The sequence below is a fragment of the Prinia subflava genome, chromosome 12 (assembly GCF_021018805.1).
Source record: "Prinia subflava isolate CZ2003 ecotype Zambia chromosome 12, Cam_Psub_1.2, whole genome shotgun sequence".
NCBI classification, from domain to species: Eukaryota; Metazoa; Chordata; class Aves; order Passeriformes; family Cisticolidae; genus Prinia; species Prinia subflava.
The window spans coordinates 14,460,979-14,477,568 of NC_086258.1; the positions used below are offsets into that span (position 1 = coordinate 14,460,979).

General features: G+C 44.1%; 2 protein-coding genes and 1 long non-coding RNA gene across 6 annotated transcripts in view; 1 reads left to right on the forward strand and 2 right to left on the reverse strand.

Moving 5' to 3' along the window:
• Positions 1-2,024, reverse strand: part of HELZ (helicase with zinc finger) — an 85,033-nt gene extending 83,009 nt beyond the window's left edge. For 2 of the 3 annotated variants that reach the window (XM_063409068.1, XM_063409066.1), the window contains exon 1: positions 1,982-2,016. Coding sequence is in view for 1 of the 3 variants with exons in the window: in XM_063409069.1 (XP_063265139.1) it covers positions 1,982-1,988 (7 nt within the window). In the remaining 2 variants the exon portion in view is untranslated. Of the gene's footprint in view, positions 1-1,981 lie in introns of all 3 variants that reach the window. The other variant, XM_063409069.1, reaches the window with a different exon arrangement.
• A 22-nt stretch (positions 2,025-2,046) lies between these two features.
• LOC134556784 (uncharacterized) lies at positions 2,047-3,351 on the forward strand. Of its 2 annotated transcripts, XR_010081934.1 has the most exons (3): positions 2,047-2,143; positions 2,457-2,582; positions 2,673-3,351. It is a non-coding gene; the product is annotated as an uncharacterized LOC134556784 (long non-coding RNA). The 2 variants fall into 2 exon arrangements; XR_010081933.1 differs by having other exon boundaries at positions 2,092-2,582.
• Positions 3,352-7,179: 3,828 nt separating this feature from the next.
• Positions 7,180-15,872, reverse strand: PSMD12 (proteasome 26S subunit, non-ATPase 12). The gene is made up of 11 exons (XM_063409081.1): positions 15,642-15,872; positions 13,568-13,627; positions 13,264-13,392; positions 12,125-12,232; positions 11,109-11,213; positions 10,528-10,677; positions 10,214-10,348; positions 9,565-9,677; positions 9,061-9,235; positions 8,474-8,551; positions 7,180-7,628 (listed from the first exon to the last, which is right to left on the reverse strand). The coding sequence occupies exons 1-11, from the start codon at positions 15,747-15,749 to the stop codon at positions 7,419-7,421; spliced, it is 1,371 nt and encodes a 456-aa protein (XP_063265151.1). The 5' UTR covers positions 15,750-15,872; the 3' UTR covers positions 7,180-7,418.
• Positions 15,873-16,590: the final 718 nt, after the last annotated feature.

The following is a 16,590-nucleotide window of genomic DNA, read 5'->3' on the forward strand; positions in this document are numbered from 1 at the left end:
CCCCCAACAAAATCAGCTATTACAACCTTTCATGTCTTTTAGCCATGACTTTTACAAGCCTCTACCACAGAAAAATTCATCTGGCTCACCTAAAAAGGCACAGTGCCTGTATGAATTAAAAGAAGGAAAATACACACTGTACATTTTGTAAGTCCAAAAAAATCACAGAGGTGAAGAGTGATAAAGGAAATGTCATTTCAGCTAGGACAAATAAAGAAGTAATTTCTGCTTTCAGAACAAATTACAAAGAGAACTCAATTTATCAGTAATAACACATAAAATGTTCCTTCACTTACCAATAAAGAAAAACTGCTCTGCTAATTAAAGTTCAGCAAAAAAGAAAGTTTAACTCAGCTTCTGCCAGTCACAATTTCTGCACTGTAAAAGCCAAGCCTAGCAAAGTCTGATTCCCTGGGTCTGCACCCCAAGGAGGTGGAGGGAATGTGGTGGCCCCTCGTCCACTTTCCCCTCCTCTAAGATTGAACTGAATGTTCAAAACCAGCTCCTCCTTATAGACCTGCCCAGCACTCCCAGAATGTCCACATCACAAAAGCTTTGCCATTAAAAGACAAAAAAAAAAAAAAAGAAAGAAAAGAGTTTTCATTCACAATCTACTATGGCTCAAAAGGACTGAAGCAACCAAATTCAACACACATTATTTTAAAGCCTCCCTGTGCTACTCATCAGTCTTGGAAAATAATGCAAACTTGCCCAGTATCACTTGCTTATTTTTTATTTTTTATAAAGGAACATGTATTTTCTTATATAAAGAATGGCAGGTGATATATTTTATCCTTTGCCTTGCTTCAATTACACTAATTATTAAGAACAACAACATTAGACAATGTCAACAATCCAAGCCATCCCAAAAGGACCAGCTATGGTGATACACTCAATCTGTCAATGGGGATAGCCCTGCTCAGGGTATTTTTCTGTCTCACAACTGAACTCTTTTATTTTTTCAATGAAAAGTGAAATGTTTTATTTTAAACTTCCTCTCAAGCTCGCTGTACCTTTGATAATGCAAAAATTCTATTACCTAGTTAACTCTTACTCATTTTGTCATTAACTGGAAAGCACCCTTGCAACTGTTTCACTGTTGTTTCTTAATTTCCATCAGTGATATGTTTAATCATGTTACTCTAATCAAACAATTGCCTAACAAAGCGCTGAAGCCAAAACAACTGCACTCCTTTGGAAATTAACAAAAGGGCTTGTTCCACCACAGGAGGGGCAACACAGCTTCTTCTCCTGCCTGGGCATTTCCCCTGAAAATACACATCTAAGTGTCTGCTGGAAGGGCTGTGCTACAACGTGGAGTGGAAACTCTCCTGTTTTCAGTTTCAGAGCTGATCCAGGGTGTAAAAGCTGCTCTCAAGACCTCTCTCAAACCTCTCAACTTCACTCCACTCCCCCTGCAGAAAACAAAAACATAAGCTCATCTGCCCACCCTTGAACCGCTCCGAGGGGGTAATTTTACAACAGCTGTTAAATTCTTCCAATTTATTTTTCCATCCCTCCACAAACCCTACCTACCCCGTTTTACTCGCTTCTATTTCACCATTGTTATTTCCTGGCCGTCTCTCCCGTCCCCTCCCGCCCCGCCCGGTACAAAAACAAAGCTGCCTCCCACCCCCCCTGCATCCCCCCCGGCTCGCCCGAGGCATCCCCGGCTCTCCGGGCCGGCCGCCGGGCCCGGCCGGGCGCGGGCCCGCTCCGCCCGCCCGCGGGCCCCGGGGAGCGCGGCGGCGCCGGGGTCCGGCCGGGCGCCCCGTGAGCACCCCGCGAGCGGCGGCCGCCGCAGGCCCTCCGCGGACACAGGGCCCGCTCCCGCCGGCACCGCGCGGCCCCCGCGCCCCGCACCGCCCGCCCCGCCGGCCGCGGGGCCCCGCGGGTCCCCCGAGAGCGCGGCGGGGCGGCGGGCGGCCGGTGCGGGCCGCGCTCGGTGCCCGCGGGGGCGGACGGGGAAGTCCCGACTTACCTGTCATTACTTTCTACGCCATCTTGGATCCACTTGTCAACGTCCCACAAAGCATTGTGGGAAAGGCCGGCCCTCCCCGGGCCCGGAAGGCGGAGGGCGGCGGTGTGAGGGGACGGGACGGGACGGCGGCGGCGAGGGGACCGGGACGGGGACAGGAATGGGGTCCGGGCGGGGACCGGGACGGGACGGCAGCGGCATGGGGACTGGGACAGGAATGGGGTCCGGGCGGGGACCGGGATCGGCGATGGGGACAGGGTCGCGCTCCGGCATAGGGGGATGAGGATGGGGACCGGGACCCGCTGTCCCCTCAGCCCGGCGGGCGCTGAAGCGCAGCCCGGGATCCCCTCACGGAAAAGCGTCCAGGGCCGCCGCCCGCGCTAGAAACCGGCAATTTCGGAGGGCTTTCCGCGTTTTCTTTATTTTTTTCCTTTTTTTTTTTTTTTTTCCCCTCCCCTTCCTTGGACTCGGAGCGCAGCTGCGGAGCCCGAGGGTCGCTGGCGGGGCCGGTACCGGCGGCTGGGGGAGCCGGCCAGAGCCGGACACGGAGCCCACCCCTGAAAAAAAGCTTGGAAATTACTTTTTCTCAAGGTTTTTCTACTGCGTGAGTTGGATTTTTTTTTTTGGTCTGTTTTCATTGGGTTTGGTTTTTGGTGTTTTTTTTTTTAAATTATTTTCCTGTGGCTTTTTAAAGTTCCTTCCCTCAAAGACCCTCGGGGAGGCCGGGTGCGGTGCCGGGGCTGCTCACGCTGTCGCCGTGTTTTCCAAACCCATCTGCCCGTGCTGAAGGACTGCTGGTAACGCGTTGCTGGCTGCTCATGAATCCCAGAAACTGCTTTGCATAACAGTTTTATTTTCATGGAGTAATCTTCCCTGTTAGCTGTGTTTTCAGACTCTTTGGCAATCAGTTTTTAATACCTACGCTGTTTTGCAAACTGGCTTTTTCAAGGCGTTACCGGCTTAGCTGCCGCGGATGGGTGCCCTGTGCTCTGCAGGGGTTGTTCTGCTTTAGGGGAAAGTGGACAAGAAACTGGGGAAAAGCAGCTTACTTCAGGATGTTAGGAAAGTATATCACCAAAACAGGATTTCATCTTTTAAAAAAACTTTTCCTTCCCCTTTAATTGAAATAAGATCCAGATCATTTTAGTATTGGATGTTCCTGTAAAATGTATTTACATTTATATTTAAATTTACGTCTAATGCCTTGTAACTCTTTGAAGAATAACCACCAGCCAAGCCTCTGATGCATTGCCACTGCAAGAAAATACTTGTGCCCAAGGTTTTCAATATTCATCAGTAATGCATTTATAAAGAGAGAGCTCCTTGCAACAATGTAAATACAGGAGGAAATAAATCTAAATAAATCCTTTGCATTTGCTGCCCCAGTCTTAAATCAGTCTACTTTTAAATTCAGCTTCATAAGTAGTTGGGAGTGCGTTTGTGCTGTTGCAGAGGGGAGTGTGGGTGGTCCCAGCCTCAACCCAGGAGATGATTTCAGGATAAAATCCTCCTGTTAACTTGCCACAGGACATCTCTGCTGTCCCTGCTGCCAGCCTGACCTTTCCTAGTGCTGTAACTTGTGTTTTCCAAGGGCACTGTGCAAGGAACAAGGATCAAAGAACACTGAAACCATGTTTAGGATCCAACTAACTTGTGTCATTCAGTCCAGGCTGTTGAAATGGAGTTAGTCCTTTTGCTTTTGAGGCTGCTTGTCTTTGGTGCCTAGTGAGCTTTATCTTACTGGGCTTTTTTTTTCTGCTAGAAAATGCAGACATCCCCTATTCTGTGAAACCAGGAGCCGTGCTGTGGTCCTTGGAGAATCCAGGCTCCTTGCCAAAAACCAGGGGATTGAAAACCTGGGGCCACTCAGGGCTGCCAGGCTCCCTGCCATGAAGCAGAGATCTGAGCAGAGCACTGAAAGGTGTGGCACAGATTCTGGCAGAGCTGGCAACTCTCAAACCCTCACTTGCTCCAGGCCTAATGGAGACTTGGTAGCCAAAAAGCCCTGGAGTCCTGGCTCACCCATGAGCTGCACACTTGGAATCACAACTGCAGTTTGGTTTCTACATTTTCAAAACAGAACTATTCTAATTATTTGAAACTTATACTGCTACTTTTTTCTTTCTCTTCTGCTTTCACAGGAAATTCAAAAAATCACTTTCTTTCTATGCTCAAGTTCACTCCCATTTCTGGGAACTGGTATTTTGTGAATACAGAAAAATCCATTTTCAATCATCTCCACTCATGATGTCTGACCAGAACGCAGGAAAAACCATTACAATTAACATGTAAGAGTAATAAGGACATAACAGAATCCATTCAGCAGGGAATTGCCTCCCTGACCCTGCAGCCCAACATCCCAGCAGGCTTCTCGCACAGATCCTTCACCCCTGAGCAACAAAACCACAGGAGGCCTTTCTCAATGGAAGTGCCAGACAGATTGCAGCAACAGGAGCAATGTTTTTATTGTCTTAGCACACTGGACCTTTATAAATTTTTGAACTCCCTCAGAAGCAGCAATCATGGGAAAGTAACAGAAGTTAAGTGGTTTAGCCTCTGCCACAAACAAGGCAGTGGCAGACCTGGGATTAGATAGAAACAGTAGTTCTTAGTCTTGGTAAACAACAAAGCAAACTCTTTCTAGGCAGCCATTAATGTCTGGTTATTAGGCTGAAGAGTAGCAAGTTTTGATTTTCCAGCATGAAAATTCCCCTGGCATTCCTCCAGAGTCCTCTAATGAACAGATGATCTCAACTTTAATCTTACTTCATAATTATCCAAGGGTAACATTTCAACATGGACTCCTTAAGCACATGTAATTTCTAGAGCAATATTCAAACTAATTGATTTCTCCTTTGATCCACAAAATGAGAGTGTTGAGAAGCAACCAGCAACAAGGGGATGTTGAGGGTACACTGAGGAAATAGAAACTACAAAGGTCAGAGTAATGTGATGGTTTGATCCCACACTGTCAAGATCAAAGATCTTCAGTCTCTGTGCATTTCTTTAAGAAGCTGGCATGTCTCTGTGCTGACCTTTGAATTGCTCATGGAAGAGTTATATCTGACATATATATTCTTGAGATGAAATGGCACCAAAAATTTAGAGCTTTTTTTCCCTAGCAACCTGAATGTGACAGCCTTTTCAATAAAGATACACTTCCATTTTCATCAATGGTAGCCTGCAAGCGAAAAATACCACAAACAAACACCAAACAAACAAACCACACCCAAAACACCACCACACCAACCCCAAACTTCAGGCTAAATAGATTATTTTCTACTCACTTGGAGTTACCCTACAGCCTAATAATTCCAGAGTTTTGTCTTAAAATTTCTATTTTAACTTTGTGATGTACGAGGGAAACCCTGAGGGATTCTTGCTTCTGGGAACAAGTACTCAGAACACAGCAGAAGTGTCACTGAGGACAGGGAGGGAGTCTCCCTTGGGCAGTATGTTCTAAACCAAGCCTAAAGTGTTCCAAGTGCAAACAAAAAACTCCTTCAGATCAAAAGAGCTTGATCAGGGTGGATCTTTGGCACAAATACAGACCGTGACAAAGGGAACCTTCCTTCTGAACTGACTTTTAAGGAGATACTTGAGCTGTTGAAAGATAGAGTTCTTCCATGTTCATTCTAATGCTGACAGCAAAAGGTGGTTGTGAGGGGAGATAAACCATTTCCTCTCTCCAGCAAACTCTAAATGCAGCCAAAGGCAGGAGAGAGGGATAGAGCCCGGACAGAGAGGGAGGAGAATCTGCAAGAAATCCAGAAAGAAGAGCCAGGGAACCACTGAAACATTCCACTCTAGCACAAAAAGGAAGAGAGAGTTGGCTGGGGAAACAGGTCCAACATATCTGGTAGAAGCATCAGAGGCTTAAATGCTTGGGGTTGAAGATTCCAGACCAGACTGCAACTGGAAGGAAAATGTTTACGATAAGAACAGGGAGAGGCAAGTTCCCACTTCCCCTGATGACCCATTGTTCCCCTCTCTGATAGCTCTTGCCTCAGTTTCCAGATGATATATTGTTTTTTAAGCTACCTTTGTCCATTGTTCTGACAGCAGCCAGTTTTGCTCATGCATGCTACTGAAGCCTCCCAAAATGGCCAGAACATCCCATGCTCAGAAACAGTCACAAGATTTTAAACAGCTGGGATTATAATACAATTTAGGAAGTTAGATGGTAAACATTCTGTGCATTCTGAATACCTGCTCCTCTTCCTTCCCTTACTCATAGTTCAGCTGTCTTTTTGTTCTTCAAATGCAGTGAGCTGGATTGGTAAGGCTTTGAACGTTACAAGCTTTCCAAATTACATTCCCAAGTTTCCCATCAGCTACATCCAAAGTCTGCATTTCAAATGCAAATCACTGTTTACAGGCTTCCATCTTTCCCTGCCCCTTCAGACTCCCCTCACTCAAAATCCCTGGTTGGAGTTTCCCAGTTTCTGTGTGTTCACATGAAAAGAGTGTTAGTCTGAATGAAACTCAGTGTGCTTGTAAAAAGATGGGATTTATATACATCTCAATACTTCATTTACAATTCCAGTCTCTACTTAATTAATTATGAACAGAATGGTTATGGCTAGCATTAAAAATCATTCCAAACCAGGGCAAATTCAATAGGAGTTCCATTGATTCTTACTACACTATTTGTTCTATTAATTTACTTCCTTAAAAAAACAGACCAGGGGGAAAAGTCCACAGCTTCCCTCCATTGCAAGGAGGTTAAAGTAAACAGTAGGGCATTATCTGCTCAGAATATAACACACTCTTGATGAAAAGCAGCAGCTTCCAAGTATCAGCTTAGCTAACTGATTAATTGCCATTACAGACCTTACAAACTGTAACAATAAAACAGGCAAAATTAGTGACTTGCACCAAGCAGACAAAGGTTTAGGTACTTACTCATGTATTGATTGCTTTGGCAGTTCAGAATTAATTCATAAATTCTAACTGTAGTACCAAATCATAAGAAATAGCATTATTCTTAAACAAAAACATCCAGAATTTTCTTCAAAGAGTATCTTGGACATAACTTCACACTATTAGCATTTTAAGTTACCTCACTGTAAAACCCTAGGATTTTATTATTTACAGTATATCCTCTCAATCACAGCCTCAAAAATAGTCCTGTAATGAAATAACCACAGAATTGTATATTAGATAAGGGTACACATTGAAACAAAGAAATCACGAGACTATTATTATACAGGCAATACAGTTTTATTCTGTTCTTTCACCAAGTGTAGCAAAAACATTTAACAACTGAATGAATAATCAAGGGAACTTAATTGTCAACAGGAATTTCAGAATTATGTTCTAAATTTTAGACCAGGAAGGCTTGACAGGGAGAAAACAAACCATATACACACTTGTAATAATAGTCTCTATTATGAAGATTTAATGCCTTCTTTAAAAGCACTGAGATTATTGAGGCACCTTACTGCAGGTTATGGATCATCTCTTCTTTGGCAATGAGATGTGTGGTTTTGTTAACTAGGGCCATGAGGGAGTTGAGCTTGTGAGACCAGTCATTGAGTAGATTGTTTGGGTCCTTAGGCCTCTGGAAATTGATAATTCCTGCCAGCCTGTCTACTTTAGCAAAGATGGTTTTATTAACTACTAGGTTAGATAAGAACTCCTCCGATTCCTGTAAAGACAAACAGCACTAGGTCAAGAAAATAACATCTTTACCTACAAAATACCAGAATTCCTCCCAAACAGCATGACAGCACCAGGAACAGGATTTTCTTTATACAAAAGTACAGCTGAAACAATACTTTACTTTAAAACATGCAGGATACTTTAATATTACACATGTTGGCAATGCAAGGTACCAGCACAAGCTATTAAAAAAACCAAACCTTTTTGGTTTCAATTGACCTATATCTGATTATCTTTTATGAAACTAAAGTTTAATATACAGCCCCAAGAGATTTTACACTTTAAAGGACTTGGCTACACACAGACCAGAGCAAGTCATGTGGCAAGCAAGGCTTGGGAAATTCCCAGTGAATTACTGACCACTGCCAAAAAGGGTTGTTTCTGAGTTTGTGGGAAAAGCAGATTGCATGACAAGGGTAAAGCTTTTCATTTGCACTCAAAATACCAGGATGTGTCTTCCTATTTGGAAAGCTCTTGGAAAACACAAAGGGTGGTGGCAGGAGGAGCCCTCCACCCCACGTTCCCAAAGTGCCACCAGCTATGAGCAGGGACATTTCCAGGTGAAGGACCCTCTCTTCAGTCACTTTTCATCACTCACTGACAAGAAACTCCAGCATTTACCAAGGCCTTGAACATAAATGAACTCCTAAGAGCAGCTTTTGCCTTATGGGCATGTGCATCAAGAAACTGAGTTTAAGGTTTAATGAATAGTTTTCTAACTCCCATAAAGGCACAAAATTAAATCAAACAAGAACATGACTGCTGAATACTCACATCTCTGCCACAAACACAGTCCCCTTAGGAAAGATGGATAAGCAAAGCAAGACTTACATCAACGGACAGATCCAGGAGTTGTGCCATTCTCTTCATTGTAATTCTGGTATAATATTTAGCCATTATTCTAATATTCTGGAATAAAAGTGTTCAGAGTAGAGGGTTATGTGCAAAAAATAATTGAAGCAGGCTGCAAAAATATAAAAGTCCATGTTAAAGGCAGATTAGGAACTGTAGTGCTCTAATGGCAGTCCAGCATGGGAGGCGTGAGGGGCTGTGAACAAACAGCTCTTTTGCTGGTGGAAGGTATAAAAATCTCTACATGATAGATTATTAAGAAACAAAATCAACCAATTATGAATTCAATACAAGACTCTCAGATTTATGCTTTATTGAAACATGAATGCTAAATCTCATTTGAGTGGAATATGCTCTTTTTGGTGGCAACTAGGCCAAATATAAACATACAATAAAGATATACAAGAAAATAAAACCTTGAGATACAACACAACAGAAAGGACACCTTACCTGCTGCTTTATTAGCAACTTTTTTGTCGTCTTTGTGATTAAAATATGGCAAGCAAAAAGAATTTTTAGCTGAGGCATTGAGTAAACAGCTACTGTTTACAGACACTGATACTTACATGTTCCACAACTCTGTTCTTTAAATCTTTCCATCTCTTTTCACCTTCCTCTGTACAGCCAAAAACATCTGTTGCAGGACTGTCAAGGGATCCTTCTCTCAACTCCTTCCCATATTCTTCAACTAGGGCACTCCACCTCATCAGCTCCATGGTGGTGAATAGTTTTAGGAGGTCTCTAAATGGTTCAGTACAGTTGGATTACAATCCTGTATTAGTAAGGCCTGGTTCATGCTTAAAATAGATCAAAGGCATCATTTGGAATGTTTCATTCTTATTACCATAAATAATGGGGGCAGCTCAAGTCAGACTGTTTTTCTAACAAAGATAATTCTCTTAAAAGAGACATCTACTTTCACACAGAATCACCATGACATTTTTGCAGCATTCTTAATGCAGCATTAAATTCAGAGTTGCTTACAGCAGACTCAGCATACAGAGATTTACTTGCACTGTTAGAGAGAGACACTTTTAATCTAAGAATTGGTTATTAGGAAGGATACTTACTTATACTTGGGGATTTCTTCTAGCTTTTTGTCACTACTAATTCTGTGCACCAAATCAGACTGTTCATTGTCATAAGGTGAAAGAATAACATAAAGAACAACGCTCTTCAGTGCCTGTTTAAGAGGAGAGAGGGTGTGTTTTTCCCCATAATTACACAGAGGAATTGCCAAAATTGATACAGAGCTTAGAGTTTAATATGTAAAAGATTTAAGCTCAGAGTATTAAGAAATAGAGGTGAAATCTTTCAGAAATTAACTGTGGTACATTTAAATTGGCACAGGTTAACCAAAAGTCTAGTATTTCAAATAAATACATGAAGAAAAAAACTTTTCAAACATGAGAGACATCTGTACTGCACACACAACAGCACCACTGAGACCACCCTTGCACAGCTGTTTGTAATCTCTACCCTTGTATGAAACAGTTGAGACATTCTCAATTTCAAAGGTAATATAACGAAGATGTTGGTTATAAACATTCTTCTGAAATCAACTCTATCATATCTGTTTTCAACTAACCAATTTGTTAATACAGCCATCTAAATAAAAACAGACTGATGAGCTACTTGAGCCACTGTACACTGATGTGGTAAGAAATGGGTATTTGTCACATGGAAGTACAGATATTTTGTATGGAAAGTATTTTTTACCTGTTGCCACTTTTCACTTTCAGCCTGGATACAGGGAGTGTCATAAATGGCTCTGTAGTGCTTACAGATGGAGAGGTAGGAGCCTTCATGTTGATCCAGCTGGATCATTAAGTTGTAGTATTTCAACTTTAGTTTCTGAAACAGTATCAAAAAGTCGAATTAACACAGCTCCAAAATAGGTAAATGAAATTCAGCTGAACCCCAGAAAACAGAGGGATTTAAATAAATAAGGATAGACCTGAAGAGAGGCCTAAAGTCAGATTAAAATATGGGTGGGGGGAGGGAAAAGAGTGTGAAATCCTTCAATTACTTACTTCTGTGTTTTCTTCTTGAAAAAATTTTGTATTAATTTTTTTGCTGATAATTTGAGTCCGAATATAGTCTTTTACAGCTAGACAGAGTCTCATCTGCTCCAAGATAAATTCTACACGTTCTTTCTTTTCCATTGAACCGTAGGTTTCCACCTGAAATGAAATTATAACTACTTAATGTTGTCAAGGCCCAATCAAGTGAAGGCTTAACTGTACCAGAAGAGTGGGAGGTTGTCTGGAGGGGGAACACAACAAAACAAAATAACAGAAGAAAAGCTATTACAGAGCAAGTGAAAACGGAATAAAGGTTATTCCATTTTAATTATTGCCTCCACTTAGACCAAGGAATCCACCAACACTAAACTCAGTGCACTAGGCAGAGAATTGAAATCTACTTTCCAAGTGGAAAATATTCTAAGCAACCCAACCATGAGATCAACAAAAGCTGAACTGCACTTTCACTGATAACAGTTCATCTCATTCCAAGCATTTCTGCAAACATACCTGATTCAGTTTCTAAACAATCTCAGAACAGCCAGAATTAATTGCTATTGCTGATGCAATTCTGAGTTCCAAGGCGTTACCTGCAACTCTTGCAGAATCGAGGCCGCCTCTTTCACCTCCCCGTTCTGTTCCTTTATTGTTGCAAGTGTCTTTGTCAGGCGAGCGCGCTCAATTTCCACGTAGATCTGAGGGCAGAGGGAAGAGTTCAAACACTGGAATTTTCTACAGAGGACTGCAAACTCTGAGACTGCAACCCCACTGCGAAATACACTTGGTGCTGCCATCATACAATCATTTAATTTGTTGTGCATCCATTGGCACTGTCCACAATATACACTGATAAAATACAATGAATGACTGACATGCCAAACTTTTTTGGCCCAAATTAATCCAAAAAATAATGTCTACAACTGGCACTTTAGGCAAACACAAGGGGAAATGCACTGTGAATAAAGTATTGCATATTCTGTCTGCTAGAATATATCAAAACAGATGGGAAGTTAACACTTCAATGGTTAATGTGTAGTAAGCACTACCCATTAATTATTTCTCTTACTCCTAACCAGCTATTAATCAACAAGACTTGACAATTTAGACTAACAGACAGAAGTCATAACATGGACACAAATTTGCCTAATTCAGAATTCTTCCTTTCCTTAAAGAAAAGGAATGAAATATAAGTAACTCACACTGTATCACCTTCTGGTTATCATAACTGTATGTAATACCTTGCTAAGTGCAGCAGAAACTAACTTAAACCCGCCCATTTCCCTAACAAATTCAAATACATAACATTTTAAAAAGTGAAAAGGAAATGGCATTTTAGAATTTTGAAATGTATTACTAACTATATTAATAACACAACCAGATACCTACATGATAGGAACATGACCATTTCAGCATTTGATTTAAATACAGAAAATATCTGCAGTCTTCTGGAAGGAAATATTCTACTTGGCTTCTTTGGTAATTTAAAAATTAGTTTTAGGCTTACTTGCACAAGATTAAAAAAATAATGCTAAGAAACGATGCTTTTAAAGAAGGAGAACATTTTTATTCTACCTTTCAGACACTGAGTCTTAAAACAAAACCTTACTTTTCCCTCTGTGACCATGCGCAACGTGTCGATTAAGCGCAGTTTGACTGGCAGGTCTGTGATTTCTTCAACGTAAGTGCAGCACTGCTGGACCATTTTAGCAACTGCCTAGTATGAAAAGAGAGAGGAAAAACATACTGTGGTTTTAGATTTCCCTAATGAATTCAGGCTCAGAGGTAAGTAATGAAGTGTCACATCACACTGAAGAGACTCGTTTCAGCAAAAAGCACACAAGACACAGCTCCTCTCTGACTCATGAAGATGTGTACAGTGATGCTACCAGGCAAATGTGATGCTGTGCTGTCATTTTTTTCATCTCAGTTTCTCCAATATCAAAAATAATCCATGCCATGCAGCTCTATCCTGAAAAACAACTCCTCTTCTGACAAATCCACAGGACTCACATGGACTGGTGGAACTTCTCTGCTTGCCTTAAGACCTGCAGGGCTAAGGAGACCTGTGCCTTCTTTGAAGGTACACTACCCTCTCCCCTTAGAACAGCTGATTCCTCAGGAAGGGAAGGAAGGAGGATTTCTTCCTTCACAAGCAAGCACAGATATGGGAATGTGCACTTCTGGTAACAATGCTGACAAAGCTGGCAAAATTATTATTTAAATATCTACTTCTACAAAAAACCCAGAATTAAACTTTGAAAAATGTCTTCCTCGAGGAGATCCTTAAAATTCAGCTGGAATGATGCACGCCTTCAGCTACAGCCTGTGCAAGTCAGAAGTAAACTGCACTCCTACTTTACACACACTAGTGATAATTCTGCACACTAAACAATGGGTAACCTTTTCTTTCCTAAAGCAATGATGCCATTAAAGTTACCTGTTGCTCAAACTGAACACACAGAGTGCAATAAACTTTGCACTTCCTTAAATGTAGGTGCTTTATGCCAAAGAATGCCAGTTTCAAAAGCAAGCATGCAAAGCACACATTCCATATGAGAAAATAAAATACAGTAACTCTGTTTTATACATATCTGAACATGAATAAGGAGTATGTCCACAACACAGAGAAGAGTGCAAAGATGAACTACCATCTTCACACAAAGTCCCTACGCATATGGGGGAACCAGATATGTAACACAGCTCCAAAACACAGTTTTATTTTTTGTTTCAAAGGACTAAATTCACCTGTTTTAACTGACTTCTTCTCTTTGATAGAAGAATAATGTTTTCATTAAGAGCATCCCAGTCTTTAGCTTCGTAACACATTTTCACTATGGCAACTAAGATTCGGGATGTGGAGACCATGTCAGAAGCCTGCAACAAACCAAGAGCGTGTTAGAGACGGGATAAACAAGAGGGAAAATTCAGTGTCTGGTCCCACTGATTTGCTTTTTAGAGGAAAGCAAGGCTGATCCTCCAAGTCCCCTCATTTAAACCCAGTGGAACTTGAGGTGTGCAGCACATTCCAGCATCACCATACACTACTCACCGTCCGTGTTTGTTTTTCCAGGGAGAGAAGGTTTTCAATGACTTCTTGCAATCTTCCTTCCTAATAAGACAAGTAAAAAATTATCTCCATGAGTTGAGAACATAATTCAGTTTAAACTGAGAGTAGCTCAAATTCCCACATACATAAAAACTATAGACCAGCCTGTACACTAATTTTAAATTTTTTTTTCCTTAAGAAAATGTCTGCATAGCACTGACTTTAAATACATGGTTCTACACAGACAAAACCGGAGAGGCACTAGTTTCATTTTCACATAACATGCTCTAAGTTGTCTGCCTTGGGAGAGAAACCTGCCAAGTTTCAGACAGGTTTGGTGAGCTCACGTTCACTGAGCTGCATGAAAGACTCATTTCTCATTTCTTCTCTGGCCAAAACAGAGTTTTCAATGAGATCAGATATGCAATTAAATACCTTGCCCAAAAAAATTCTTCTCCCATTACTTTCACCCATATTCATATCTTAATTACAGTGTATAATACAAAGCATTAACTACAAGCTTTACAGGCTAAGCATGGAATTATAATAGTTCTGGTTTTGGAGGGGTTTTGAGAACTGCATTTGCTTTTGTTTAGAGGAGTGTAAGATACCACAATGTACTTTTAGTCCTAAATTGCAAATCCTACCAAATATCTAGTAAAAACAAAGTTAATATGGGTGACTTTGTAACAGCCCATGGCAACAGTGGGGCTGCAAAAAAATGGTTAGAAATTAGAAAAAAAAAAGTTAGAAAATTAGTAACAAACCAAAGAAAATGAAATTTGTTTCTAAAACGTCCCAGCTGAAATGTTTTAGACTACATTTGATGGATTGTCAAGCCTATGCTCTTACTGCCACAGAGTTTATATGTTTTGCAGAATAAACATGGCCATGGTGTCCATTCCTTTGCAGAGCTGTGCCTGGGGGATAAAATCTCTGTGCCTGCTCTTCACACAATAGTCTTAAAATAATCTAAGATGCAATTTATTTATCTTAAGGCTACTGCCTTCAGAACTGTACCAAGTGTGTCTTTCACAATGAGACACGTGGATCGAGCAGAGCATTTGCAGCAGGTGGAGTCAGATGCCATCCTACCGGGACAACAAATGACAGCAACAACACGGAACCTGTGGCTGCCCCATCCCTGAAGTGTTCACGAGCAATTTGGACCAGTGGAAGATGTCCAGGGGCTGGAATGAGAGGAGCTTAAAGCCTCTTCCAACTCAAACCGTTCTGTGATTCCATGGCTCTGTCTTTTCTGAGATTTGAGCTGCACAACAATCTCCAGGCCACAGGAGAACTTTTTTATAGAACCGCGATGCTCCATCACTCTGACTCCATGTGGAACACATCCTGCGGTCACACAGGGCGTGTGCACAGCCGCTGTTTACCGAGCCGAAGGAGCAGAGACAGCCCGAGAGAGCCCGTCCGGGCTCGGTCCCTCCACCCCAGCTCCCCGGGGCTCGCAGGGAACCGAGCTAAAGCATGCCCAGCGCTGCCTGGCCAACCTGAGCCGGGACCTGTTACACGAAGGCAGCTCGGGCAGACAGAGCCCGGGATAAACAAGCAACTCCGCGTTGCAAGGCCAGCAGGGAAGAGCCACGGCCCTTGTGGTGAACCGGGCCTCTCTGGTTCCCTCAGCCACCGAGCCCCGAAACCTCGTCCCGCCTCAAAATCACAGAATAGGCTGAGTTGGCCGGAACCCACAAGGATTATCGAGTCCATCTCTTGGCCTTGGTTTAGCACGGGACATCCCTAAGAATCGATGTGTTTGAAAGCTTTCTCTAAACACTCCATGAGCTCTGGCAGGGTCGGGGCCGTAATCACTGCCTTGAAGAGCAGTTCCAGTACTCGGCCACCAACCTCCCTCCTGCCCACCCTTCCACACAGCCCAGAAACAGCAGAGCCGTCCACTCGTTCCCTTCCTCAGCCCGGCACGGAGAGCCCGCGCCCGGACCCCTCAACACCGCATCGTGGGGCAGGATGCGGCCGCGGGTCGCTCCGCGCCGCCTCCACGCGCGGCCTAGCGCGCCATGACTCAGCCCGTCCGCCCCGCCAGGCTCCTCTCCCTCCTCACCTGCGCCAGCCGCTCGCACTCGGGCAGCCTCTGGTCCACGGTCGCGCTGTAATCCACCTCCATTTTGACGATGCGGCCATCGGCCCGCTCCGCGCCGCCCTCCGCCATGTCCGCCCGCTCCGCCGCCTCAGAGCTCACCGGAACCGGCCGGGCCCGCGCGCAGGCGCGCCGGGGGCAGCCCCGCAGAAGGGCCCCGCGCCGCGGCAAGCAGGCACTGCCGGGGCCACCCAAGGCCGCCTCAGGCCCCGCAGGGGGGCGGGGCCACCTCTGAGGGTAGATGCCCCGCCCACGGCCCCTCTGAGGGGGCGGGGAGCGCGATCCGCGTTTCTGAGGGGATCTGCCCCTCAATCCACCCCTCTGAGGGGTTCCGCCCTCAATCCGCCCCTCTGAGGGGTCTGCCCCTCAACCCGCTCCTCTGTGGTGTTCCACCCTCAATCCGCCCCTCTGAGGCGATCTGCCCCTCAACCCGCTCCTCTGAGGTGTTCCGCCTTCAATCCGTCCCTCTGAGGTGTTCCGCCCTCAATTCCCGCCTCTGAGGGGATCTGCCCCTCAACCCGCTGATCTGAGGGTTCCCCCCTCAACCCGCCCCTCTCAAGGGACCCGGGCCGCAATCTGCCCCTCTGACTGGATCTGCCCCTCAATCCGCACCTCTTAGCTCCAGTCTGGCCGGGGGACTCCCCGGCACCCAGGAGGGGCAGCTGTGAGTTGGTGCCAGATGTGGCGGTGACATCTCGCAGTGACATCTCCTGGGGTGCAATCACGGTCCCCAGTGTGCCCCTCAGCACGGCCAGGGGCTGGGCACAGCTGCCACAGGAGGATGGTGGGTTTGTTTGTGCTGTTCTCCCGCCTTTGGGGACGGCCGGGCCGTGTGGACACGTCAGTGGAGAACTCTGGGTTCTGTAGCTGCTGATTTCACCTTGGGAATTTCACTGGAATTTCATCTCATTCC